This window comes from Aspergillus bombycis, assembly GCF_001792695.1.
Source record: "Aspergillus bombycis strain NRRL26010 chromosome Unknown contig00027, whole genome shotgun sequence".
Lineage (NCBI taxonomy): Eukaryota > Fungi > Ascomycota > Eurotiomycetes > Eurotiales > Aspergillaceae > Aspergillus > Aspergillus bombycis.
In genome coordinates this window covers 279,929-306,307 of record NW_019170029.1, presented here as the reverse complement: position 1 = coordinate 306,307, position 26,379 = coordinate 279,929, and the positions used below count along the sequence as shown (strand labels likewise).

At 48.6% G+C, this 26,379-nt stretch overlaps 11 protein-coding genes across 11 annotated transcripts; 6 read left to right on the top strand and 5 right to left on the bottom strand.

Annotated features, from left to right (window-relative positions):
* Nucleotides 1-425: 425 nt before the first annotated feature.
* On the bottom strand, nucleotides 426-1,999 carry gcnE (histone acetyltransferase GCN5; the record flags this gene model as incomplete). The annotated part of the gene is made up of 7 exons (XM_022531617.1): nucleotides 426-446; nucleotides 510-1,217; nucleotides 1,270-1,369; nucleotides 1,441-1,649; nucleotides 1,707-1,763; nucleotides 1,822-1,922; nucleotides 1,987-1,999. The coding sequence occupies 7 exons, from the start codon at nucleotides 1,997-1,999 to the stop codon at nucleotides 426-428; spliced, it is 1,209 nt and encodes a 402-aa protein (XP_022390622.1).
* Nucleotides 2,000-2,255: 256 nt separating this feature from the next.
* ABOM_004486 (OST5 family protein) lies at nucleotides 2,256-2,649 on the top strand (the record flags this gene model as incomplete). Its single annotated transcript, XM_022531616.1, has 4 exons — nucleotides 2,256-2,358; nucleotides 2,414-2,443; nucleotides 2,495-2,549; nucleotides 2,604-2,649. 4 exons carry the CDS (start codon nucleotides 2,256-2,258, stop codon nucleotides 2,647-2,649), a joined length of 234 nt encoding a protein of 77 aa, XP_022390623.1.
* A 165-nt stretch (nucleotides 2,650-2,814) lies between these two features.
* Nucleotides 2,815-3,978, top strand: ABOM_004485 (Rad1/Rec1/Rad17 family repair protein; the record flags this gene model as incomplete). The annotated part of the gene is made up of 1 exon (XM_022531615.1): nucleotides 2,815-3,978. The coding sequence occupies one exon, from the start codon at nucleotides 2,815-2,817 to the stop codon at nucleotides 3,976-3,978; it is 1,164 nt and encodes a 387-aa protein (XP_022390624.1).
* A 544-nt stretch (nucleotides 3,979-4,522) lies between these two features.
* On the bottom strand, nucleotides 4,523-5,463 carry ABOM_004484 (class II fructose-bisphosphate aldolase; the record flags this gene model as incomplete). The annotated part of the gene is made up of 5 exons (XM_022531614.1): nucleotides 4,523-4,526; nucleotides 4,569-4,712; nucleotides 4,769-4,892; nucleotides 4,947-5,326; nucleotides 5,381-5,463. 5 exons carry the CDS (start codon nucleotides 5,461-5,463, stop codon nucleotides 4,523-4,525), a joined length of 735 nt encoding a protein of 244 aa, XP_022390625.1.
* A 739-nt stretch (nucleotides 5,464-6,202) lies between these two features.
* Nucleotides 6,203-8,272, top strand: ABOM_004483 (Zn(II)2Cys6 transcription factor; the record flags this gene model as incomplete). Its single annotated transcript, XM_022531613.1, has 3 exons — nucleotides 6,203-6,282; nucleotides 6,362-6,398; nucleotides 6,461-8,272. The coding sequence occupies 3 exons, from the start codon at nucleotides 6,203-6,205 to the stop codon at nucleotides 8,270-8,272; spliced, it is 1,929 nt and encodes a 642-aa protein (XP_022390626.1).
* Nucleotides 8,273-8,631: 359 nt separating this feature from the next.
* On the bottom strand, nucleotides 8,632-10,588 carry ABOM_004482 (putative vitamin H transporter; the record flags this gene model as incomplete). The annotated part of the gene is made up of 7 exons (XM_022531612.1): nucleotides 8,632-8,772; nucleotides 8,828-9,238; nucleotides 9,291-9,721; nucleotides 9,785-9,912; nucleotides 9,972-10,088; nucleotides 10,160-10,364; nucleotides 10,495-10,588. The coding sequence occupies 7 exons, from the start codon at nucleotides 10,586-10,588 to the stop codon at nucleotides 8,632-8,634; spliced, it is 1,527 nt and encodes a 508-aa protein (XP_022390627.1).
* A 559-nt stretch (nucleotides 10,589-11,147) lies between these two features.
* On the top strand, nucleotides 11,148-12,132 carry ABOM_004481 (short-chain dehydrogenase; the record flags this gene model as incomplete). The annotated part of the gene is made up of 3 exons (XM_022531611.1): nucleotides 11,148-11,606; nucleotides 11,656-11,766; nucleotides 11,824-12,132. The coding sequence occupies 3 exons, from the start codon at nucleotides 11,148-11,150 to the stop codon at nucleotides 12,130-12,132; spliced, it is 879 nt and encodes a 292-aa protein (XP_022390628.1).
* A 4,132-nt stretch (nucleotides 12,133-16,264) lies between these two features.
* On the top strand, nucleotides 16,265-18,573 carry creB (ubiquitin C-terminal hydrolase CreB; the record flags this gene model as incomplete). The annotated part of the gene is made up of 3 exons (XM_022531610.1): nucleotides 16,265-16,327; nucleotides 16,398-16,411; nucleotides 16,497-18,573. 3 exons carry the CDS (start codon nucleotides 16,265-16,267, stop codon nucleotides 18,571-18,573), a joined length of 2,154 nt encoding a protein of 717 aa, XP_022390629.1.
* A 1,264-nt stretch (nucleotides 18,574-19,837) lies between these two features.
* On the bottom strand, nucleotides 19,838-20,150 carry ABOM_004479 (YOS1 family protein; the record flags this gene model as incomplete). The annotated part of the gene is made up of 2 exons (XM_022531609.1): nucleotides 19,838-19,983; nucleotides 20,057-20,150. 2 exons carry the CDS (start codon nucleotides 20,148-20,150, stop codon nucleotides 19,838-19,840), a joined length of 240 nt encoding a protein of 79 aa, XP_022390656.1.
* A 2,305-nt stretch (nucleotides 20,151-22,455) lies between these two features.
* ABOM_004478 (dolichyl-P-Man:Man(7)GlcNAc(2)-PP-dolichol alpha-1,6-mannosyltransferase) lies at nucleotides 22,456-24,255 on the top strand (the record flags this gene model as incomplete). The annotated part of the gene is made up of 3 exons (XM_022531608.1): nucleotides 22,456-22,474; nucleotides 22,532-22,810; nucleotides 22,868-24,255. 3 exons carry the CDS (start codon nucleotides 22,456-22,458, stop codon nucleotides 24,253-24,255), a joined length of 1,686 nt encoding a protein of 561 aa, XP_022390655.1.
* Nucleotides 24,256-24,554: 299 nt separating this feature from the next.
* ABOM_004477 (dynactin subunit) lies at nucleotides 24,555-26,145 on the bottom strand (the record flags this gene model as incomplete). Its single annotated transcript, XM_022531607.1, has 3 exons — nucleotides 24,555-25,895; nucleotides 25,969-26,028; nucleotides 26,107-26,145. The coding sequence occupies 3 exons, from the start codon at nucleotides 26,143-26,145 to the stop codon at nucleotides 24,555-24,557; spliced, it is 1,440 nt and encodes a 479-aa protein (XP_022390652.1).
* Nucleotides 26,146-26,379: the final 234 nt, after the last annotated feature.

Genomic DNA, 26,379 nt, shown 5'->3' with positions numbered 1-26,379 from the left:
CCTCCACGTTCTCGACAGCTTTCGGCAAGGGATGCCATCATCCATGGATTCTCATCCAAACCAAGCATCGTCAACGGGTCTGTCACATTTCCCTGCCAAAGAAATAAGCATTTGAACGGATCGGCAATAAAAATGTGACTATATCGAATGTCGCCTAGACTGTGCAAGGAAGGAAGAAGGAAATGGTTATAAATATATATGGGGAAAAAAAAGAAAAAAAGAAAAAAAGGACGAGCTATACAATGCCAAGGAATAGGACTATTGCAAGACTCCCATCGAGTTTATCACCTAAAAATACATATTAAAAAGGAAACCGAAATGCTCCATGCATCAATTGGGTATTTGCTCATGACACCGTCTTTAAAAATGTAAACGCCAGCAGCCGAAACTCCTACCTCTCCAAGCTCATGCAATCATTCAATCAATTAGTGGCCATCCGCCAAGTGCTATAAGACAACGATTAGCAACGCAGGGTTATCACCAAGCCAGGGATACACTGGTATACTTACCGACCACTCGGGGATATTTCGAATCTGTTGCCACATGAATTTCTCCAATTTATTCGCACTCTTTGCATAAGGGGTGTTCTCGTTGTTGTATCTTCGGCAATTGTCAAAGATCAACATAGCATCTTTGATGAAATCTTGTGGTGTCGGATACATGTCCTTCTCGTGTTTTTCTTCCATGGTCGACAGATCCATTGGCTCCTTGATCACTTCATAGTAATCTGGAACCTCGTCGCGATTGACCGGCTGCGTAAATGGCCAGGCTGCACTATGGTTTTGCATATCGTTCAGCAGATGTAGCAGTTGGTTGTAATTCGGTCCATGGCGTGGCTGACGCGCCAATTCATCCATGTCGGGTGACCATCCAGATTGCTTGATTGCCGGGATACTTAATGGATCGATTTTACACGCTCCATTTTTCCATTCCTTGGGTGGGGCGTGTATAATATGTGATCGGCTGAAGGCACGGATCTTTGCGTGTACTGCTTCTTTTTGCTTTAAAAGCATACGACCAATCTCAAGGTACCGTATCTTTGGAAGCATCGTACATTGCATAATGGTGCCTCCTTCATAATCCTTAATGTAACCCATCCAGATAGACTTATCCAGTGTAATTTCCTTGGTGAACCCTTGCTTCTTAAAATACCCAATAGCGTAGTTATCCGCATATGTCAGAAAATGCATGATAGGCGACGTTGCTTTCACATAATCCTGTACAGCGCTTAGCATTCCCTGTGCACCGCAATGAGTTGAGACCAGTTACCTTCAAGTGAGACATCAAATGCGCACCGTAACCCTTAACCTGTTGATCAGAAGATATGGCACAAAAAACAATTTCCGCAAATCTGCGACTGTTGAAAGGCCTGTATGTGATTCCTCTGCGCATCATTAGCAAGAGCGTGTGCCAGGCCTCCGAAAGATCATGTGCACATACCCTACTACTTCCAACGGATGTTTGACAATAGCGATAGATAAATGCGATCTATCGTAGACTAACCGAGCAATGTAGTCTTTGGGCATCTTCGGGAGCTGCTTCTGAAAGATGCACTTCAGTCCAGTGAGGACGACAAAGCTGTCGCGCGAACCATCGTTATTAACAACACGGAATTCGATCTCCCCTCGACGTTCTTCCAGTACGGCTGGCTATCAAAGGTCCATGATAAGCATTGTCCACGCAAGTGATCATAAAAGACGGCCTACCTTCTCCGGGAAAGGAACGATCCTCAATGGTGGCTTTCCCAGTGGTCCACCTTCAGACTTTAGATTACCGTCAGCACACTCCACCGATACTATTCCTGTATCGAAAAAAACAGACCTTTGGTTCCCTCTCCGGGGAATCGGTGCGCGCTTTCTTACTCTGTTGCTGTGAGTCTGGGGAAAGGGCCTCCTCCGAAGCTTTCCGTTTGTTGTCTAGACCTTCGTTCAGTAAATAAACGCATCAAGGATCTCGAGCGACCGCATTTCAATATTATCCACTCACTTTCCGATGCCATTCTCGTCAGATGTACCAGTAATGCGGCTAGGACGCTTGCTTGTCAGCTCCTCAGTCCCAAGCGGCGCGATCTCCACGTTTGGCCGATATGGGGGGTCGGTATCGGGAATACAATGGTCCGGTACCATTATGCCAGATAACTATCTACCTGTTCGAAGGGAGCTTCAAGAAGCTTCAGTAGTCTCCAATTCATTCGTTTCAAGCTTTATTTGCTCTAGTCACTATCTACTGGGCTTCGTTAACATTAGTCTATCCCCATGTCGTTGAACGAAGTTTGGGAGGCTGCCTCCGCGAGCCCTTACACTCCACTGATTTCCAAAGATAGCCAATTCTCCGTCGGCTTCACCCTCTTGCTTTCCGGTAAGACAGTTTGCGCTACATGGCCGTTAATCGATCACACTGACGCATCTATCAGCACTGATATTGACTGGTCTTTTCGGACTGAGTTTGTGTCCCTATTTTAACATATCCTCGTCCATATCTAATGTTTAGACAGACCGTTCTTTCTTGAGTATCGCTTCATTTGGCGTTCCAGCGTCATTGGCATTCGGGTAAGAAGAGCGCCTTGCGCAAAGGGACCGACAATGGCTAATACCACCATCCAGCTTCGGGGCCGTATACATGATCTGCGCTGTTGGGGTCTACGTTTAGGAAGACTTCCAGATCTTTTCAATGTACCATATACCCAGTTGAAAGAGAAGCAGAAGGATTATACCATTAGAAACGTCGAAGCTCTTCCTCCCTGCAGACTCTCTCTAAATCTAATTTTTCCGAGTTCTTTGCTTTCGGTCTTTTCTGCTATCTCGTACATCCAGCATGGCCAACGAGGAGCCCATCTTCTCCGCTGTTTCCAGCAATGCTCACCATCTCTATACTTTGCTACAGTGCATTGGCTTTGCACCGAAAGCTACCGTGCTTATTACCCCAGATGGGATTCGCTTTTCTGTGGAGGAAAGCCGAGTAATACAGGGACTCGCGTTCCTCGACAAAGCTCTTTTCACCACCTACACCTTCAACCCACCAGCCGCGCCGAACAACACGTCTATGGATTCGGGAGACGAGGATGATTCTTCAGACGCTACTTGCAATCCATGCTTCGTTGTGTCGCTTTCTGCCCTCCTTGAGACACTGAAGATTTTTGGTGTAAATGATCCATCCGCCACTGGGGCCAACAAAGCAGTTAGTGTCCAACCGTCGAACCCCTCATCATCGAACGCCTTCACCACGCCTGCATTGCTTTTTGATCGTTCATGTACCTTGCAGTATTTCCAGAACGGCTCCCCTTTGAGCATCACTTTATCAGAGACTGGGATCAAGACCACTTGTGAATTGACAACCTACGAACCCGACGGCGGCGAAGTCGATATCCCTCTTCAACGTGATGCCATCACAATGAAAGTTATCATGCGCTCTGCATGGCTACACAATGCTATTGTGGAGTTAGGTGCCACTAATCCCAATGTGTTAAAGATATCCGCCTCGGCAGATCAGGAACCTTTCTTTGCTTTGTCTGGTTCTGGTGGCCCGTTCAGCGAGTCCTCTGTAGAATTCTCAATAGAGGAGCAAAGCCCGAACAACGGGGCGTCGTCCCAGTCTCGCAAGGTGTTAACAGATGATGGCACGTCCAGATCTCGGGCTAAGAGGACCAAGCTTGCACCCACTGTCACCGAGACCTTCCTTGTCAGCCCACCGTCTTCAATGGGTTCTCGCATCAAGCAAAATTACCGATTTTCTCTCATACAGAAGGCATCTCGTGCTATGGCTGTGGCTAACAAAGTAAGCATTCGAGGTGACCGACAAGGGGTCTTAAGTCTTCAGTTCATGGTTGAATTCGACACACACGGCTCCAGCGGTGCGAACAATAGCACAAGACCGTCTGAGGGAGCGCTAGGGCCCACGGTGACCTTTGTAGATTTCCGCTTTGTGCCGTTACTGGATGATGAGGCAGCTGATGAGGACAGCATGGGTGAACTCGAATAACATCTGGCTGCGGAGCCACAGCTCTAGGTCAGAGTACAAGTTAGCAATTAAATAGTTTGGGTTTAGTTAATACAAGTTATTCGCTCACAGCAATGGCACTACACAATGGATGTCTCATATCTGCCACAGACTACCACTAGATATCGGGGCCGTGTTGAGTGTAATACCTTTCTATAGAACAATCGCGCAATTATCTTACTTGTCCTTGTAGGCTGAGTCTTCTGTACTCACGGTACAACTTCTTGCGACCGTAAATTCTCAGCAATGCTCGTCGCCTATAAATTGGCTACGCCTTTTGAGGGAAATCCATTACTGCTTCTCTGAAGCATGCTTTGGTAAACATAGTTTTCTGTCATCTGTAGTAGGAAGTACGACCGCTAATGAGTCTAACGCTCGTGCTATGCTTGCCTTTAGATAGCTTAAGGTATATTATTAATATTAAGAGAAGAATTTTTCAATTGTTTTTGTTATGCTTTTCCACTGCTGCCCATTATGTCCATCCACCGCTGCATCGACTGTGTAAGAACCTCAATTCCCTCATCAATCACCTGCGTTATCGGCTTGTTGATATTAGCCTAATATAGTCATACCACGGGTCCAAAACGAGTTTGTTGACGTTGAACTTGGTGACACCTGCTTGAATACACGCCTTCGACAGCTCCGGGGAAAAGTCGTTAGTTCCATGTAACACCAATCGGGCACGCCCATTCAGTGCTTTGAAAATTCCGTGAAGCCTAAAGTATGCATAAGATTTAGCGAAGTTCGGTGTACAGTTCATTGCAATTCTTACCGGTCCATGTCTGGTTGAGGTCCTTTGGGACCATAATCACCGTGGAGGTTGCCAACGCTCGGAGCCAGATAGTCAACCCCCGCACGTACGAAGTCTTCAACATCTTCAGGACTAGTTAAGATGCCTGTACAAAGCAGTGTTAGATCAGAAACCCTGAGTTCTGCATTGAACCTCATACCTTCCAGGTCACCTGTGTCCATAATTCCATCCTCGCCACCTTCGATTCGCCCCGTCTCGGCCTCAGTCGATATGCCTCTAGCGTGACAATATTCACGCAAAGCTGCGGTTCTTTCCAAGTTTTCCTCCTTCTCATAATGGCTCATATCTACCATTATCGAGTCAAACGGTAGACTGTCCGCTATCTCTTTGATTTGATCATAGTTTTGTGCGTGGTCAAGATGAAGTGAGATAGGGACGGAGGCTGCTCTCGCTGCGGCTGCAGCTGCATGAACAAGCGATGGTGTTTGGGTCAGCGCCGAAGGGAATAATTGTATGATTAATGGCGAGTTGCGGTTTTCAGCTGCCCGGACGAATGCAGTGATATGTTCGACGTTATAGCTGAGAACGTTCGTTACCTTGTATTCTTCCGGGGTAGCAATCACTCTACCTTACGCAATTGCTGCAAGAACGCCATATTGGCCTTTTTCCGCTGCATCCAGGATTTGCAGGGTCTTGTTTGTTGCACGCCGAGTCATTGTAAAGCGGGGTTAGAGATGGTCACTGAATTGTTCTTGTGTGTCAAAGCAACACTATCAACATGGGGATTTTCTCATGGTCTTTAAATGAGCTCGAGCTCATGATGAAGGATGCTCGTCTCGAGGCAGGTTCGCATTTAATGACTAATGTGGTATCTCTAAGCGCCGGTCGGGGCTTACAGGGGCTCACAGCTCGGCGTTGGTCCGGGAATCAGAACGGAATTATTGGCATGGCTAGAACTGCCATGATTAGGGTCACACTCATATTATTGCCAGTTCAATAAAGGACCTTTACTTCCACGCATCCTGCCCGTCACTTCGGGATACCCGCTCCTCAATCCCCTGCGGGGGCATTGGGGGACTCCACCCCGTACTACTAGTACTAGTAATACGTTCGAGGGCGCTTTTTCTTGTAAATACTATGTGTGGAGTTGGTGGTAATAGTATAGTAAATCCAACTCTAACCACGTTGAGCTGCCAAACCACGCTGAGGTCGAGATAGGGACACGGACAGTTCAGCTGTAGTTAGCCAAAAATGCCAAGAAACCTCTAACCACGCGGAGCTGGAAGTCTGGGGCAAGAATCAACTGGTTGAAGGTCAGTTCGCTGCTTCCGCGTGGCTCCCCGCAGCCTCGGCCCGTGCTCCAACCTCGACACGACCTTCCAGCAGGCAAAGTCGAACATACTTGCATTAGTTGATATCGGCTGTCACATACTTTCTGTTGAGCCTTTCTCCACCATGCCGAACAATGGCCCGCAGAGTGGCATCCGAAAACCACGCAAATCTCGCGGTCGAGGCTTGCGGACTAACGCAGGCTGGTCAGTATCACTGAGATTCTTTTTTTTTCTCTCTTCTTTTTGCGACTGTCATATTGCGAATAGTGCTGACCGTCCATAGCTTAATTTGCAAGCGTCGCCATGTCAAATGTGACGAAGTAAGTTGATCAGTCCACGTAGAAACCTCTGCATAAGTGAAAAATATCGCTTATCATCAAAGATCCGCCCACAATGTGGACCATGCGCAAAAGGTCAACGGCCCTGCGCCTATGGGGATGCCAATATTACCCCCCCTCACGCATCTATAAGCACAATTCCGAGCCAGGATATTCCCACGGTGATAAGTTCCCAGGCACCAATTCATGAACCCCTGCAGGTGCTAGTGGATGCATGTCACCAAGAACACCCAATACAACCCAGCAATTTTAATCAAACATTAGCCCCCAATAGATCCAATCACCGTCAGGTTTCGAGCAGAGCAGTGTCGTCTCCGCTTCGCGAATATGTCCCTTCACCTGGAACGGAGTCATCGGCAACCTCATCGAGGGTGGCGCCCCTGAGCTGGTTTGAGCTTCTGGCTCAGGATGCGGCAAATGCAGACAGAGAGTTTTTACTATCCCCTCAGCAAAGATTCCCACTACCGACGACAGAGGAAGCTTCAATAAGCTCAGCGCAAAGTCCGGCCTTTGAGCCACGAAATCTGAGAGAACGGGAAAGCTTTCAGGCGGCATCATTTCACCATGACCCAGAATTAGGAAAGAAAGTTCCATTGGCAGCCGTTGATGAGCAGTCACATGCTCTTCCGGATGTGCCATCTTCGTGGAGCACGTCGGGTCCCATTCAGCTATCAGAACAGGAGTTCCGGCTATTTACTCACTTTGTGCAGACATTCAGCGGCTGGTTGGACTTTTTTGATTCATCCCAGCAGTTTTGCTCTGTCGTTCCTCATCTAGCTCTGAGAAATACCGGTCTGATGAAGGCGTTATTGGCGTTATCGGCGAGACATCTGACGCTTATCAGGGAAACCCGTGGGGATTGTCGTCACGATTTTGAGCCTTCAATTTCAGTTGATCGGAACGTCGCCGTTCGCTATTACTATGAAACACTACATTACCTAAACAAGGCTATGCGCTATCAGTCATATGCTGGAAGCCAGGAGCTAATTGCCACGGCTCTCTTGATCAGTACGTATGAGATGATTGATGGCTCCAACCGAGACTGGGAACGACACCTCAAAGGGGTATTCTGGATACAGCGATATCAAAACAACGATGGTGAATGCGGAGGCCTCCGTCAAGCTGTGTGGTGGGCCTGGCTTAGACAGGATGTCTGGGTAGCCATGCGCGAGCGGCGCCGAGTCTTCAGTTTTTGGAGGCCAAAGAAGCATGTTTCAGTCCTCACGATACCAGAACTAACGACCCGTGCAATCTACCTGCTCGCGCAGTGTGTCAACTATGCTTCACGGGAAGAGTCAGAATCGACTGACCTGGAGCAACGCTTGGAACGAGGCAACGAGTTACTCTATATGTTACAAGAATGGCAAGACTGTCTTCCCCGTGAATTCACGCCACTCCCAGTTCCTTCAAGTTCCGATATCTTTCCCCCAATCTGGGTCAATCCTCCGCCTTGTGCGGCTGCTTTGCAGATTCATAGTCTAGCCAGGATCATGGTCATTCTACACCGGCCCTCCATTGGCGGACTGCAAGACTATCGAGCTGCGCAAAAACTTCTTACATCCTCTCTCTGCACTATTTGTGGAATTGCTCGCATGAATGACGAAAATGATGACATGGCTTTTAGTATCTCACTTCAGTGTTTATATGGAGGTAACTTCCCCCGCGAAATGGTTTGCTATGTGTTTATCTCTAACCTCATTTCAGCCGGACTTGGTGTTCATACTCCCCATGAACGAGCAGCATTGCTTGATCTTTTAGATAAGAGTCAACGACGAATTCGCTGGCCTGCTGACTCCTTAACAAGAGAACTTGAGGCCGAATATCAGAAAGATGAGCTCTCTGCGTTTGCTAGATGAGTTTGTTGTCGACGTGCGTACTATTAATCCAACTTCTGAATAGCATGGCCAGATATCAACTATTAATCAGCGAAGAGCAAGGGCATTCTGCAACAGTCACTAGAATCTTCAAAAAGTCTCTTCATTTGCGTTTTAAGTCCGCAGCACAGTACATTTCTGGATCACAATGTGGCGTAATACCTACTATGGTATGCATTCGTCAGGGACTCATCATATATATATATACACTTGTTCGTTATTCATATCAAGGAACCACTACCATTGTCACCGGTAGTGTTCAACACGCGCCAGTTGATCAGCCTGGTGTTCGTATCTTGAAGATACAAGCATGCGCAACCTCTGCAATCAATATCCAAATTCTACTGTCTCGCGGTTGATTTGGCTGTGCGACGAATCCAAATATGCAGGATCAGGAAGACAATCACTCCAACTGCCAACATCGCTGAGATCACTGCGAAGCCCATAATATATTTCGGGCCATCAGAGTCTGGAAACAGATACTAATATAGAGTTAGCATAGCTTATCATGTGGATGGGTGGACAATGAATACATACGGAACCATAGATCTGGGCTAGGTTCCCTAGCGCGTTCACCAGCGCTAGACTGACACCTCTAACCTGCGGCTGCATGTCCGCGAAGGCTGAGGAGGCATAGGCAAGTGTACCTCCATTAGTTGCCCACAAACCGGCTGCCATGAGGACAAGGAGAGCATATCGAGCACTATAGTTGTATACCGCACAAACAGCGACCGAGCATGCGAGGGAGAATGCCAGCCAGGCAGCAATGACAACACCACGCCACAAAGGAATCTTATCACTGAAATAGGCTGTGATACCAGTGCAGACAAATGCTACCGCATAGATGGGGATTGTAAGGAAATTGATTCTTGTGGTGGAGGCGTCGCCGAAAAGACCTTTGACCAGAGTCGGGTAGAAGTAAGAAAGCGTGCTGGCACCAACAATGACCTGAAGATCTGTCAGTATTGTGCGGGATAGGCGAGGGGGTATATCCGATTACCATATATCCAATAACAAACATCCATGTCCGCCAGTCCTTCACTGATCCCAGGATAGCCTGCCATGAGCTCAATCGTTCGCCATCCGCCGTCATAGCTGTGACGTTATCTGATTCCAATCTTGCAATGGCGACGTGTCGCTCTCTTTCTGATAGACGCTTGGTTGTGGCGGGAAAATCAGGAAGTATAAAAAGACTGATTAAAGCGAACCCTACAGTAACAGCTCCCTCAACAATAAACAGCCATCGCCATCCTCTAATGCCGTGTGCGCCTTCTAGGCCACTGACAATACCGGCAGCTATCAATCCACCAAACGCACCGGACAACACAGCGGCGGAGATATAGACACCAAATCGCTTCGATTGTTCGGTTTTCTTGTACCAAGATGAGATGACAAGAAGGATGCCTGGTGCAAAACCCGACTCAACGCAACCTGTTGCGGTGAGTATATGGTTTTCTCTTGAGATGCTTCATTGAAGAGTCACGAAATTCATACCTATCAGTGTCCGCAACACAACAAGGTGTTTGAAGTCTTTCACGACACCCATGACACATGTCAACGTCCCCCAAACCACCATAATTCCGGGAAGGAACAAAGAGGGGCGTGTTCGACTGAGTATGAGGCTACAGAGATGATAATGGGTTAGTATAAGGATCATCCGAGACTATAGATGGCTGCTTACTTGCTAGGAACCTCAAGGACAACGTATCCAATGAAAAAGACGACCAGACAAATCGAATATTGGTCTGAAGTTAGGTTAAGGTCTTCCTGCATCCCTGAGATCTTTGCATTTCCGATGCTATGTGCAAATGGGTATTAGTGCGAGATCTTTGACTCCTGAAGTCTGAGTAGGGTACAACGCCAGCATACTTTGTTCGATCCATGTACGATAGGAGATACATGATCCACATTGTAGGCAGGAGCATCAGGTCAACCTTTCGCACGAGGGCGGCCTCTTCCTCGGGTGAGCATGGTGACACAGTCTCCTCGCCAACATTCTCGATTCCATCGAGGAAAGGTCTCCCTTGCCCTCCACTTCCAGATGGCCTGCCATTGAGAAGGTGTATCGCACGGACTATCCGGGGCGTGAAGAAATGGGAGAAATAATGAACAGAAGGCAACACAACTCAATGAACTGGTCTAGCTTTCGATGCCCCTGGAATTGGACTAGGCAGTCATTGAAATCCATCAACGGATATTTATACTTCCCTCCAGTTTTAGACGTCGCATAGCCAGGCCAACCCAGCGGTAGCAAAGTGCCGCAGTCAGGCCATCGACGAGCCCATGGGAATACGACATGTTTCCCCACGATAGTCTGTGCCCTCGGGAACAATCAAACCGTGATACCTCCAAGAGTCTAAAGCGAGACCTGAATCCACCTCCGCAAAATCGGTACGGCTTCCCCGCAAACTTTGTGCATAATTGAAACCTGAAAAGGGTTTGGTGATTCTATCAGATGCGATCTGCCTCGCAACGAGGCAGGTGGGACCCACCTCGGGAATGCCCCAGGATATGCTCCTTAGACTGGACTCAGCAAAAGCTCCTGCAGTTACGGCCATTTTGTCCCATGACGTCAAACAAGTAGGCTTGATCAATTAAATGCGATTATTGGGTCCGAGATGCCTCGAGCCGAGTCAAGAGCTATGATGCAGTTCTCATCCCACACTCGGGGCATGGCCGATAAATCTGACGTCGCTAGGAATAATCGGCAGTTAACATCCCCTCCATATTCTCATTTAAATATTGAAGGAATTGACATTTCCATCTGTTCTCTCGTCCACAGATTTGTTCGTTCTCCCTAAACCCGATCTTTCCTCACTCTCATTTCCTCCAGACCATCGTCACCTTTACCATCATCATGCCCCCTGCCGCGACCGAGAATGTTCCAGCTCCAGCTCCAGCCGCAGCTGCAGCTACAGCTTCTAAGCCTGAAGTAGAGCCATATCTCAGCACAATGCCTTCTTCGGACTTCAGTTGGCAGATTACCCTCGTGCATAAAGTAGTTGCCATTACGGGTGCCAACCGCGGAATCGGTCTGGGAATTGCGGAGGTCTGTCTCGCAAACTCGGCCAAGTTTGTATACTCCCTCGACTTGATGGAGCCTGGAGAAGAATTTGCGGAACTCCAGAAGAGATATAATAACTTTCGCTATATTCAAACCGATGTGACGAGCGAAGAAAGTATTGAGAATGCCATCAACCAAGTGGTTCAGGAAACTGGTCGGATCGACGGCTTGGTGGCCAATGCTGGAATGACCAAGCACCAGCCTGCGCTCAAGTTTGACCGTGATCAATTGGATAAACTCTTCAATCTCAACGTGAGTGTTCGCCTGTGACTTGTATACGAGGATGGGCTGACGGTACCAGGTTTTTGGTGCATACTTCTGTGCTCAAATCGTCGCACGCAAATTTATCGAACTTGGTATCAAGGGGTCTATTGTCATGACTTCCAGTATGACTTCTTATCGACCAAATAGGGTGCGTTCAGCTCGGTCTAGTCGCTTCCATGGGGACTTCACTAACCATTATTTTCAGGCTGCTCCTTCTGCCCCGTACGGTGCGACCAAAGCCGCAGTTCGGAATATGTGTCACACTCTGGCCATGGAATGGAGCCAACATGGCATCCGTGTCAACAGCATTTCTCCCGGTTTCGTTCGCACTGCAATGACATACTACGTTGAGAAGTCTCCGGACTGGGATCTTAAGATGCAATACTACGGTGGTATGCCTCGTCTGGCCGACCCACGGGAGCTTGGTGGAGCGTACGTGTACCTCCTCAGCGACTCGAGCTCCTACACAACTGGTATTGATATTCCGATCGCTGGTATTGTGGGTGCGTGGTAATGATACTATGGATGATCTCTAAAACGTGGACTATGCATTATATATATCCGGTGAACCACTGTGGTCGGCGTTGATTTTGTTTTATAGATTGTTCACTTTTCCAATGATAACGACTTGAGGCTTCCATATGCTTGCCATGTTTGTAGATGGTACCATTGAATCTTTATTTATGACCTTCTCTTGGCTGTCAGCGTGTAACACACCAGGAAGCTGTTTGCCTTCGTCACTATTTCTTTATTTCTTAGATCCTTTATTCCTTGAAGCCTTTTGTATGAGTTTCTTTATGAAGCGGCACCATTTTCCGGGTGGCCGTCTCTACATACTAGCTACCTAGATGAGTGAAAATCAATTCCTTCTACTTCTCGCTCGTTCAGATTATCTCCATTGGCGTAACAGGTCTTAGCCGAGGTCACCGTGCTGCAATGCGACAAGCTATATTTCGCCAGTTAATTCGGGGGTACAGAACTGGGGAAACCAAATTTAGGCGGCATGTCTCCTATGCAAAGCTGGGGCTTTAATGCTGACGACAAACATCGGATGCAAAAGGCGAACAAAAAGCGGCGCATCGTCAAGCCAAAAACGGACAAGGGAAGTGACCAGATTGGGGGGGGTGAGCATTACGTGGAAATACTACGTAAGATAAATCAAATCACCTAGGCGAACAATAAGCTTTAAAATCGTAATATAGCGGAGAACGTCAATGTGCCGCAATCGATCAGGTTGTTGGCCCTGTCATCTGCCACCGGCCAGTTGTCTGCTCAAATATACATAGATATATATAGTAGTCCGTAAGGGAGCTTATCCGGGGGGCATGGAGTGCACGGGAAAAAGTTACGTGCTCGACTATCTATACTTTGTCGACATAAACTAAGCAAATATATTGGCAGAGCTTCTCACAAGTTAAGCTCTCATTGCAGATAGATGGTTGTTGGAATTAAGATCAAGCTGTTCATTGCGAGGTGGCTGTTCTGCCACTGCCCTCCACACCCCCACGGCAGGCCCTCTGGCCATTAGGAATAGTACTAGTCAGCCCATATAGCGTATGTCCCGTGAGGGGGGGGCCAAGCCGCGAGGGCACTGTTTAAACGCCCACGGCTGTTTGGTCGAGAGCTCAGGGGTGGATTTGTCCAATGAACCTTGCGCTGGTCTCCGGTGTCCCAGTAAATCTAATTTGTCGGTGTCGCATCTTGGTCAGTGCTAGTGTTCTTTCGGTATGATGTTGCCTGGTTTTGGGTCAGCCACACGAATTTCCTGGGAGGGGAGCAACGATTGGAAACTGAACGGGATATGTGGCGTCTGACTTCTACCACTGTAACGGTATGATGTCGTCTATTGTGTGGTATTGCCCGTCTTGTTCTCAATCTTACTCTCCAGAGTCATCCATGTCATTTGCTAGCGCATCACAATGATAATCCAACGGTCAACCAGAATAGGCAGGGCATTGTCTTGACCGTAACCGGAAATGCGACGGAAAGTCTGGAAACGAATACAGTCGGAATCCACTCGGTATGGCGCTAGTATCTCCAATGTTGGGGTGAGGAGAAAGGTGGGGCTCGATAAATTACACGATTGGTCGGCGGTACATATTCTTATCATGGCTGCTGTTTCCACGTGGTTCTGCGGTAGTGCGATTCCATAATACATACCACATGTTTACCGATGTACTATGTATCGCGTGTAGTGTGTTAACCCTGTTCTGTAATGTATAAAGAGGCAGTAACCAGATTACAAACCAGATTCTTGGTTCTCTGCGATGGGCTGGACTGGTTAAGATTGCAATTTTCATCACCGTCTACGACTACTAAGCCTGGCCAAATCGGAAATAAACATAGTCTACGTTCTGGGATCTGATTTCCGCTCTTGTGTTTGTTAGTTGCGGTGCCCAGGAATAAAGCGCTGCCATCACTGGCCCGTCCCCCACTGTGGTGAGGCAGCTTAATATCACACAATTATCACCCGTTTTCTCGCTAGGATTGCATGGTCCAAATAGGGCCTTCACTATGAACCGTATCCGATTCCACCAGTGGAGAGGCCTTCAAGTCGCACTACAAAAGATCGCCCAGGGTGGTTGACAGAGAGCATGACATTCTTACCCTTCGGCTGATTCGGTCCCTCTAATTGTACCAGGCAGAGAGAAGAACCGCAGAAGTCTGAAGGGAGAGAGCCAAGCCATTGCCAAAGGGTTGGTGACGAATAGAATTCCTGGTACTCAACCCTCCGATTCTTGTCGATGCAACCCTGGCGACGGTAATAATGCGAGTCATTATTATTAGTGGCACAGCACTTGCTTGCTCTAAGCGGAGGCTTGCGTCCAAAGGGATGGCCAGCTGTTCTTTTCACGCGGTTGTCCTGGTTCATTGAGTTTGTGATTTTGCGTTTGAAAATGCCGCATGGCATCCGTCCATGACATGGCTTCAACGAAGGTGAACTTTACTTTGCCGACGAAAAAAGGCGGATTCTGCCCCATCACCAAATCCTATTTCGGAAGGGAACACTTGACCCATGACTTATTCAAGGCCGCTGTGGTTCTAGAAAACTCTCCTGCGGATGGGTTGGTGGAGGGTCGGGGGTGTAGAACATCCTACTACATACATTAGTTCCGGGGTCATAGCAACAAGGCAGTTGTTCCTTCATTTTGCAGACAGGGTCAAGAACAGACTAAGAAAACGGGTGTCCCTTTGTTCCTTTTGCAGAGTTTTCTGGATATAATTCTAGAGGCATCGATAACCGTAACATCATACATAGATGACTGGTTCCTCCCCATAGAGATATGGTACATACATACTACATACATCCATACCGCCGACCGGTACGGACAAAGCCCCATTAGTACATCCATTAATACCGACCCCGATACATCGTACAAGCCTCCTCCAGAACAGGAACTTTCAGGTACCGAACCCAATATGAAAAGCAGAGTTGCGGACGCCCTCCCATAATGGGCGTGTGCAGTTATGATGGACAATGGCTATAAATTCCGATCAGAAATAGGAACAACTTGCTAACTTATTATTACTATCAATAAGAATCGAGAAAGATTGAGTTTGGATTTATCCCTCAAGATCCCCCCTCATTTTTCCCCAACCGCCAATCCACACGTCCGCCCGTCGAAGTCGCCCCAAATGGCTTGGGGCCCGCGCACTATCCGTCATAAGCTGAACAGTGATCAATCGTTCGCTCTTTAACTCCGTCACTACCGATCTGAGTTACCATTCTCAATATCCGACCATTCATTCTCTCTCTCCTCTTTCCACAACCCTCCCCCCCCTCCCTCTTTCTTTCTCTCTGACTCTCTCGTCTTCCCCTTACAGGGTCATCTGGTTCTCACTTCCTAGACTTCTAGAACCTAGATTCATTGATCGATCTCTTCGTTTGTTCGCTTGTTAAGGTTCCAACTTAGCCTGAATTTCCCCTGCGTACATTTACGGGGTGCCCCCACAGCTCTCGATTCCGCCGCCCGTTCACATTCCGCCCCATTCCTCGTTCAACACCCTCCAGCGTTTCTTTCACTTCCATCGGCTTCGCGGACCTTCAAAACCTTATGCCTCACGCCGCTCCTTGTCATCTTACATAGTGGTTATCATCCGATCTACCAATTTCAATCCAATTGTCCTTTTCCCCTCCTCGCCGCTCACCTGTCCGCTTGTCGCATCGTCCGTTCTTTTGCGCGTTGCCTGATCGACGCCTGTCCGGCCCCTCCAGCGGCCCTGCTGTCGGCTTCGCTTCAAAATCGTCAGATGAATCTTGAAATCGCGAGTCAAGATCTTTCGTGACAATCATGGGGTCGTTTCTCAGGAGTTTACGCAGGGATGTGGTGAGTGGTTCTGTTCTCGTTTGCCTCCCGGCCTTTATCTCGTTTCGCCATCGTGGTATGGTCTCTTCTTTATGGTATCATGAAGGATATACCAAGAAAAGTAAGAAAGGAAAGAAGGAAGAAAAAATAAAAAAAATAAAAATAAAAAGAGAGAGACCAGAAGAGGAAAGAGAAACAGCTTTACCAAACCACGTTCCTATCTCCCTGCGACAACTAAATGCTAATTCTCGATCTTTCCAGGGACCTCCCACACCCTCAGTTGGGGTGACTCCCGCAAAGAAAGAACCAATAGTGCCCCCGGTGACCCCTTTAGAGAAGATGCTCCAGGATATGGGTGCGATTCGCGAGGATGGAAGTGACAAGTTTTTCGGGATGGAAAATGTGAGTCTCTGGCTGTCGCGGTTCTTGAAATGCTATGTATTATGGTGCTAATGCTGTCTTCTATTTTTAGTACGGTAACACCTGGTAAGTCGATGTGTGCCTGATCTCGGGCAGCTTGCAGTTTCAGAAGTGCGAAAACGGGGCACATTACTGACGTTCATCTCACCAGCTATTGCAACTCGATCCTACAGTGCCTATACTATTCCGTCCCTTTCCGGGAGGCCGTCGTTAATTACCCGACCCGAACACCTATAGAGAGTCTGGAAGCGGCGCTGGCAAACACTCTTCGCTATCAAAACTTCGCCGCTAACTTGGAAGCCGAGGCGCAGGCCGAGAAACAGAAAGCTGCTAATGCGCAGCGCCCTGGAGCGCCTCCGAATCAACCGCAAAAGCCAGAGGACAAAGACTCGCCTGAATACAAAAAGAAAATGGCATTACAAACGCTGCCACTCTTGGAGACTAAGAACAACGCGACCAGCTATGGAATGTCAGAGTCTCTCTTTACGTCATTGAAAGACCTATTCGAGTCTGTTGTCGCAAGCCAATCGCGAATAGGTATTATCCGACCACAGCACTTCCTGGATGTTCTCCGACGCGAGCACGAAATGTTCCGAACTGCCATGCACCAAGACGCCCATGAATTCCTGAACCTACTTCTCAATGAAGTTGTTGCGAACGTGGAGGCAGAGGCATCTAAACAACCTGAAATAGAGAAGACTCTTCCTCCAGCGGAAAGCACAGACTCGACTGAGCTATCGGGAAGCTCCGGCTCTAAAACACCCAACACTACTCGATGGGTGCATGAGTTATTTGAAGGGACTTTGACATCGGAAACACAGTGTTTAACTTGCGAGAAGGTTTCGCAACGTGACGAAGTTTTCTTGGACCTGTCGGTAGATCTCGAACAGCACTCGTCGGTTACGTCGTGTTTGAGAAAGTTCTCAGCGGAGGAGATGCTTTGTGAAAGAAACAAGTTCCACTGCGATAACTGCGGTGGTCTTCAAGAGGCTGAAAAGAGGATGAAAATCAAGCGCCTGCCTCGGATTCTGGCCCTGCACCTCAAACGATTCAAATATACTGAAGACCTGCAACGACTTCAAAAGCTATTCCATAGAGTTGTATATCCCTATCATCTTCGCCTTTTCAACACGACAGACGATGCGGAAGACCCGGATCGTTTGTACGAGCTATATGCAGTGGTGGTGCATATTGGTGGCGGGCCATATCATGGACACTACGTCGCCATTATTAAAACACAGGATCGGGGATGGTTGCTGTTTGACGATGAGATGGTAGAACCTGTGGACAAGAGCTACGTTCGTAATTTCTTCGGCGACCGGCCTGGCCTGGCCTGCGCCTACGTCCTATTCTATCAAGAGACCACACTCGAGGCTGTTATGAAAGAACAAGAGCAAGAAAACATGGACCTAAACACGAGCGTCGCTGATATGAATGACTCGCCCTTAAAGCAGAATGGATATCCCCTATCTCCAGGGTTGGCCCATGTTCATAGCGCATCTCAGATACCTTCAACCAACGAACCCGCCCGATTCAGCAATCTCCATCGGGCCCCTACTGCACCCCCTTTGTTCCCTCACCCAGAACATACAGACTCTGAAAGCGCTCCCGCAGATCCTTCGACTACTTCATCTACCATCCCGCCTGTTCCTCCCATACCGGACACATATTCTCTACCTCTCAGCCCGAAGAAGAGCGATTCTCATTTCAAAAAGGAACGGGCCAAAGAGGAAAAGGAGCGAAAAGCGAACGAAAAAGAGAAAGAGAAACAGCGCCGGAAGGAACAGGAAGCGAGAATCAGAGAACAGCGACGAGAGGATGCTGAAATCAGAGCTGCGCTCGAGGCGAGCAAAGTGTCCAAGGCCGATGAGGACCGACGGAATTCCCCTGATGACACCAAGAAGCTCAGCGGTGGCTTGAGCCGTCTGAAGCGCGGCAGCAAGAGCTTCAGCCACCGGCTCGGCAAAGATAAAGAGAACCGAGTTCCGTCTTCAAGTCATTCGGCAACACCTATTGCGGAACACTCCCCGTCAAGGAACGGGGCCTCCGAATCACAGCAAAAACTACCCAACGGCCAGTCCCCGGGTTCTCATGGCTTACATACGAGGCATACAGGACTGGATGAAGAGCGGGATACGCTCAAAGACCCTAAGCACGACAGAAGTGGACACCATGGAAAATGGAGGAGTTTCAGTCTCAAGAAGAAGTCATTTAGCATTCTTTCGTGAGCTTCCTCTCGTCGCGGTATTTCGACCAGTATCGGCGATAATTTTCTGCACATAGAATGCGCGTTTTCCGTACATATTTCGATGTATCATCACCTTTATCTTCATACCGGTTGTATGGATCGTCCGGCGGCGTATTTCACGGTTCCGCGCATCTTATGGCAAGGATGCCATAGGAGCCGGCTACGTTTTACTTTCTCCGCGCGTTTTTGCTTTTAATCGCATCCGATGCATTGTATTTGCTTGTTGTTTTAGCCACCACTCTATATTTTCGATTCATCAACTTTGTGATACCCGTGCCTGGGTCACATAGCGGGGCAAATGAGGCGTTTGGCGAGTATATTTCTGTTTTACATTGCTTTTCAAATGAGCCGGCAATTTATGGCAAGGGGTTCAGGTCTGTTCAGGTTATGGGAACGGTGTGCAAATATTGAAAAGAACAGCAGAGCATTTCACTGTACTGTAGGTAGGATGGGCTACATGTCCATCCTTTCCCATGTATATCGTGTTCAATTACTCCAGAGGATGTCCACACAAATAGACAGCGTTGCATGAAACCCGCACGATGCAAGATCTCAGTGTAACCTATTGGATTATTCTCCTTCAAATAGCCGCAGGAACCTTGTAACCAGTGAATTCAGGTGTACATATGTAGTGTATCATTTGAAGCTTTTTCAGGGAAGTCATATGTTCATTCACACGAATAAACCCCTAGAAAAAGAAGCGAGGAAATATTCTATAGAAACAACCATTTGCTCATATAGTCACATTGCAACGAGAGAACACCACTTCCAAGCCACAGATGTCCTATCCCGATCAATCAGCAACAGAAATAGCTCCATGCTCGAGTGCAGTTCACCCGCAATCTCCATCGCCCAGCTACCTAAATCGTGTATATGCTTCTTTGCAAGCGACTCTCAGATCGACACTCGTGCATGGATTCTCTCTCGGCAATAGGCAGCGAAGTCAAACGCTCACTTGTTATTCAGATAGGTTCGAGATACGGGATGTTGCAGCAAGCAATGCATGTCCAGCTGGCAGGAGGTCCGGTCGATCGCTCGGCAATAGACTCAATCAAAGGAAAAACTCCGCAGGAATCAAAACAAAGCAACACGATCGCTCAACCGAGAATAATCGAATATATGATGATTATAGTGTTTATCACGATAAGGGGTACTGGCGCGCAGACCAATCATTAGCGCTTACTCCGAAAACATGTATATAGAGATACTTCCGGGCCCATATTCTCAGCCAGAGACTACCTAGGCTAGCCAGCTAGGTAGATAGGTAGGTACAACATACTTCGCATAACAGTCCGCACACTGGCGATCAGATCTACCGTTTTCGCCTTGACGCTGGTACTATCGTAGGATGTGCCGAAGGCAGGGTCGGCTTGACTGCGACCCCATCCGACTATGTAGAGGTTATTTGGTTAGCTGGGCGTTCGCTTTTGCTTGTGAGGGGGAGGTTTATCGACTCGACGTACTTCTGGCGAGGAAGCGGTCTTCACTTAGGATTGCGATTGCGTTTGTTATTAGGACGGCGACGTAGACGAGGCGTCCGAGGCCGAAGAGGAACATTTTGGACTGTGGTGTTGGTGTGTTGGTGCGGAGTTTGTTTGGAGAAAGTGAGAAAGGTGTCTTTGGTCGGTCGATAACGATAAATGGTCCGCGGACACGGGACGCGGAGCCAAGACTGCGTTGATGTGGTTGGTTGAGTGTTTGAGTTGGGACCACTTTCTTAGCTTACTTTTTTTTGTTTTTTACTCTTGTGGTTAGATTTAAGTGGGTTGGACTTGGATACTAGTACTATAGGTGAAGGATGTTTGCTGGATCTGTTGCTTCATGTTGACGGTCTTCTTGCTTCTGCTGGTTCTGTTACTACAAGACATACTGGAATCTCTCTCCGTCCTTAGACAAGCACAATTACATTAGTTGATATCTCTTTCCATTCATTCTCTAAGTACAGACTATGTTGCTCGATTCCATACAAAGTAGAATGCTAATAGTCCCCTCGAGGCGAAGCACACATAGTCTTTTAGGAGATTAGAGGTAGTAGTAACCTAAGGAAGGGTTGACCAGAGAAATAACACACTTTGTATGGTCAAGATAGGCTCACATTAATTATTTCATACACTCGGCCGCTGCGCTGCACTAGTCTATTCTAGGAAACGGCTGCGCGATCCAACGCGCAGCGTCTGAGAAATACTTGCTGTCTTTTATTAGGTAGATCAAGAGTTAAATGCAATCTTTTGGAACTCTTTTTTTTACTTTTGAATGTCTCAACCGGCTTTTGTATTGACGACCTGGGACATTATTTCCACGATTTGTGAGACCAAACTCTACATCTGAGGATACATCCACACTACAGGAAATAGCTGCTCATATCTAGATATAGGAAGTAAACTCAAGACTGCCAAAATTTTCAACTGGAATTATTATCTCCATCAGACGCCTTATGACCCCCACGGATATTCCTTTCGGCTCCTCATTATACCATATACTTGTATTGATTGAAATAAGCAACTGCACGAAATGACGGGAAGAAAACCTACAAGACGTGGTGATAAACGAACAAAGAGGAGTAAAATATTCCGCAGAATGTGGCAACAGAAGAAACATCCAGAGCTTTCAATTCCATGCCCCATGGATACTTCTACCCCTGCGGAGTGTACTCTATAGCCTTCAGAGATCCCACCTTCAGAAATTACCACCTTTGCCACCATTAGGGAATGCGTCCTCCCCGATAAACTCTCCTCTATCCTCTCCCCCGCCGGAGATGTTAGATCGTCTCGATCATGATGATCTAGATATCGATCAAAACGGGAAACCGACCCAGGAAACGGTCGAAGAAACGGTCGAAGAAACACCAGACTATCCAGAATTTCGTACCCGGACGAAGCTACAATATATGGCTAACGCTCTAGAGCATATTTCATGGAGTGCAGAGTCATTCTTCCGTGCATGGATAAACTCCCCGGTCCAGCTTCGACACAAGAAATATGATACAAGAGAGAAACGTCAGGAATATTTCCTAGGAACAATACACCGGCTAAAACTTAAGCGCCAGCTCCACGATCCAGCTATTCTTATGGAAGAACTGACTATGCTGGTGAAAAAGAGATATTTTGATCAATTCGATCTCCATGCTACAATTGAGGCCATCGATTTTCATCAACCCACCAAGACAATAAAGAAAACGGCACCTAATTGGTACGGATTAATCTGGAAATGTCTGGTTAATTCACGCTTTTCTCAATCCAGTTATCAAGCTGCTACAAACGTCGATTATGTGACTGCCAAGTATCACAAGGTTCTCTTCTTTATAGCTTGCCTTGTCTGTCATTCCAGAGCCCCAAACAAATCCAATTCTATGGCGTCAATACTCAGTGTCTATCTCCAGGGCTCGGGGGTGAAGCGACAGGTGCTTGAAACACTTACTGAACTGGGCATATGTCAATCTTATACCCATGGAAATAACCTCCTCAAGAAGATAGCTAAAAGCCAGGCGGTCTAGTCTCCGATCTACCGCATGTTCAACTAGTTATACGATTTTCATGTCAGTTATAAGTTAGTTTGTCAGTTAACTAGCTGGTCAGGAACAAATGCTTAGTCATGTGACTGGGCCACATCTGAGCTCGCTTTGTATGATCTTGTCGCAGTAACTTGACCAAAGAGGGTCCTTGTAACTCTTAGAAAGCGCTGAAAATCGTGATTACCTTAGTATCTATTGTGGATCAGCCTTGGTGATTCGACCTGGAACCAGATTGGACATAATGAAGCACCTGAGGTGCTCCGGAAAAGTGTGACCCAGGGATTCTGCCGCCTGCTGTGATCGGTCTACGTATGCTTCTACTAAACCACCGCCAACTCCAACTGAGGCACAATGGGGAAAGCCGATGCTGGTAGGGTTTGCCGTTGACTCTATCAGTATACTTGCTAATATCTACTGCTCTGCCCAGCCTTCACACTCCTTCTTGGCGCCATCCCAGCGCTCATACTCCTCCACCTTTACCTGGCTCCCTACACCAAGGTGGAGGAGTCTTTCCATGTGCAAGCCATTCATGACATTCTCTCCTACGGCATCCCAACTCAAAATGTAGCCGAGACGCTACGCACCAAGTATGATCATTTCACCTTTCCCGGTGCGGTGCCTCGGACATTCGTCGGAGCTGCTGTCCTGTCTGCATTATCGCAGCCATTCATCTGGTTGAATGATACAATTGATCGGCAACTGCTCGGTAGGAAAGCCATCGTATAGCCGCTCTGTAACGCTCGCACTAACACTGTAAACTCAGCACGAGCCATTCTGGGCCTGTCCAATGCCCTGTCTTTGCTCTCCTTTGCATCCGGACTGCGACGAGCGTTCGGAAAGACTGCAGCGATCTGGTACCTGCTCTGCCAGGCAAGCCAATTCCATGTTCTTTACTATGCATCGCGGACACTGTCCAACATGTTCGCTTTCGGGCTATCCACCCTAGCGCTACGATACCTTCTCCAGGACCATACCCAATTAGCAGCTTCCAAGACGTATAGAAACCGGTGTCGCCTATCCCTATGCCTGTTGACCATAGCCGGTATTATCTTCCGTTCGGAGCTGGCTCTCTTCCTTGCCACAAACACCATCTTTCTTTTTCTTACAGGACGCATCGGCATCCAGCGAGAGATAATCCCAGCCGGGCTACTAGGCCTGCTCCTCGGCTTAGGGTCGACCGTCCTCGTGGATTCCTTCTTCTGGCAAAAGTATCCTCTATGGCCAGAGCTAGAAGCTTTCGTATTCAACGTCATCCACGGGCAATCATCTGCCTGGGGCACACATCCATGGCACTTCTACTTCACCAACGCTATCCCTCGCCTCCTACTCAATCCTCTGGTCTATCTAGTCGGGCTCCCGTTCGCTCTATTCCAGCCATCAACCCGATCTGCTGCAGCATACCTGCTCATCCCATCACTTACCTTCATAGCCATCTACAGCACCCAGCCTCACAAAGAATGGCGTTTCATCGTCTACGCTATCCCCCCACTAACCGCCGCCTCCGCCCTGGGAGCGTCCTACATCTGGACGCACCGGACCAAATCCCTCCTCTACCGGCTGCTCTCCCTGGCCATGATCCTATCCACCCTCGCCTCATTCCTCTGCTCAACTTTCATCCTCCTCCCCGCCTCCTCCGCAAACTACCCAGGCGCACACGCCATCCAATCCCTCCACAGTCATGCCCACAGCACCAAACCCATCATCTCCGTCCACCTAGGTAACCTCGCCTGCCAAACAGGCGTTACCCGTTTCCTCGAAATGCCCAATCCACCAGACAACTCAACCCCAGCCTGGACATACGATAAAACCGAAAACGAAACCCTCAAATCCACGTCTTCCTTCTGGACCCAGTTCGACTATCTCCTCATCGAACCCGGGGAAGAAGAATCGAAGGTCCGGTCTCTCTCTGGGCCAGATCATTGGGAGGACGTGGATGTCATCGAGGGGTTCGCGGGTCTGCGGGTCGTTAGGCCTGGTGAACAGGCCGTGGGTGCAGTTGAGGAGCGGGTTCTCACGAAGTTTGTTGGTGAGGATGGTGCTCGAGTTTGGAGAGCTGGTCGGGATTTTGCTCGTCGGACTGTTACGCGGGGTTGGTGGGTTGAGGTGAGGATGGATCCGAAGATTAAGATTTTGGGGCGGGTTTCTGTTTAGATATTTTTGTGTTGTGTTTCTTGTTCTATACGCTTATCGTTTGGTGTGGATTTGGTTGAGTATGTGTTCCATTCCGTATCTTATTGTCTAGTGGAAATGTAGGTACTTGCACGGAGGCGTGTATCAGATTTATGTATGGACCGAATTCTCCAAGTACCATTCGACCAACAATGCAATACATTTAGAACGAGACAAGGGTGACAGCAAGCATCCGCTAGCTTTGTATGCAAATATGAACATTAGAAGAATCCTAAAGCAAAACTTGGGTATTTCCATCATTCCAACAAAGCCCCGTTCAATCATGCCTCCTTACTTGCCAACCGATCCAATCTACCCTCCAGATCACGCACCCAGGGCTCAACAAGTGCGATATTGCTCTTTAGGGCTGCCTCTCCCTGGTTCATCTTTTCTTCGACAACATGCAAGCCCTCGCGCCACTGGTCGATTTCCCGCGCCATATCGGCCTGGCGTCGTTCCAGCTCATCAAGGGATTCGGAGGCTTGAGCGGCGCCTGCGTGGATGGCACGGAGGGAGCGAAGTCGTTCCAGGACGCTGGGGAGAATGGGGTGGAGGGATTGGATGGTTGGCAAGGTGGCGTAGAGAGCTTGGATCTTCGTGGCTTGCTCATCGCGTTGGGTCGCTGCGGGGTCGACTTCTGTGGCGGATGAGGACACGGACATGTCGGAGGGTTCGAGCGCTGCGGAGGCGATGCGGGCATTTTGAGCGGCCTTAGCTGCATCGACGGCGCGCTTGCGTGCGGATGCAAGGGCCTCAGTGTCGGCGGTTAGCTTTCTCACGCGAGTCGACAGATTCTCGAGATGAGGTGTCGAAACTGTTGTTGAGGGTAGAGCGGAACCTATTGTCGGGACCGCCGAGACAGGAGCCGGGCCGACGAGAATGTTCATAAGAGTGGTCAGGCGGGACGTCAGGTGGTCTAGCGCCGGTAGCACAGGTTGGAGTGGTATATCCGAGCTCCCATCGGCGATGAAGGGGTTCGAGGAGCTGGAGATGCCCATCGCAGCCTCAACAAGCGCTAGCCGGCCGTCAAAGGCCGCAGCGTGCGCCAGAACACCGGAAGATGGAGCACTAGGGGAAGTCGTCTTTTTCTCCGCCTTCTCAGCCGGTCCATCCGGCTTGTCAGGATCATCGGGTGATGTTTCAGAGATCTTTTTGGATAGTATCGCGGCTGCCGAGTGCGGCCCGGATGCGCTCCGGGAGGAGGCATAGAGGTTATCCAATGCTCGACTCAACTCTAGCACTCCATCGTCCAGTCCCTCCTTGTGCTCTGCCTGGGGTTCATTGGACTCTGATCCGGTTTGGCGAGAAGCCATCTCATCCTTCAATTCCTCCACTTCTCTGCGAAGACGAGCAAGTCTTCTGTCCAGCCCTTCATCTTCGCTGTCGCTGAAGTCCCCTACTTCTTCCAAACCATTCTCGTCTCTCCGGCGTCTGCGACTCTTACTTCTATATGCTTTCCGTTTTGTAGCGATACTGTCGGAGAAATTGACTTCGCGCGCATCAACGGTAGCTCCGAGGAAGTGAGCGCGCGCCTCGTCCGCATTGATGCCTTGGCGGTCAATGTCGGGGTTGGAGCCAGCATCATCATCATCGGGGTTGGAATTGGTGCGGACTGTTGCAGTCTGAATGCGATAAATATAATGACGTGGTCAGAGGACAAATTCATATGTCAGTGATTTAGATGTGGTAGCTAACCGGTACGGTGGACACTTCATCGGTCAGATCGGGAGTCTCGTAGATATCGGGCGCGAGGTCCTACGCTCAAAGCCATGGGTTAGTGGCATGGTAAACACGGTGACATGGCGATACTTGTGTGAGGGAGAGGTGATTTACCAGATCCGGAAGCCCCGCATATTTCTTATTGAACGCCATGATCCGCCGATGCACTGACAGGGTGCAGAGTGTTTGGTTGGAGCATCTCGGAAGGACTCCTGTAAACTAAGTGTAAACTATGGGAACAGGACGAATTGCGGTGGGTCTCCGCGTTGGCACGTGAAAGGGGCAGTTGCCCTTTTGGGCCTGAGGCAGTGAACCGTTTTTGATCAACAGGACGGAGTACGGAGTAATTGTCGCCACTACCAGTACGGTGTATATACTAGTCGAGGG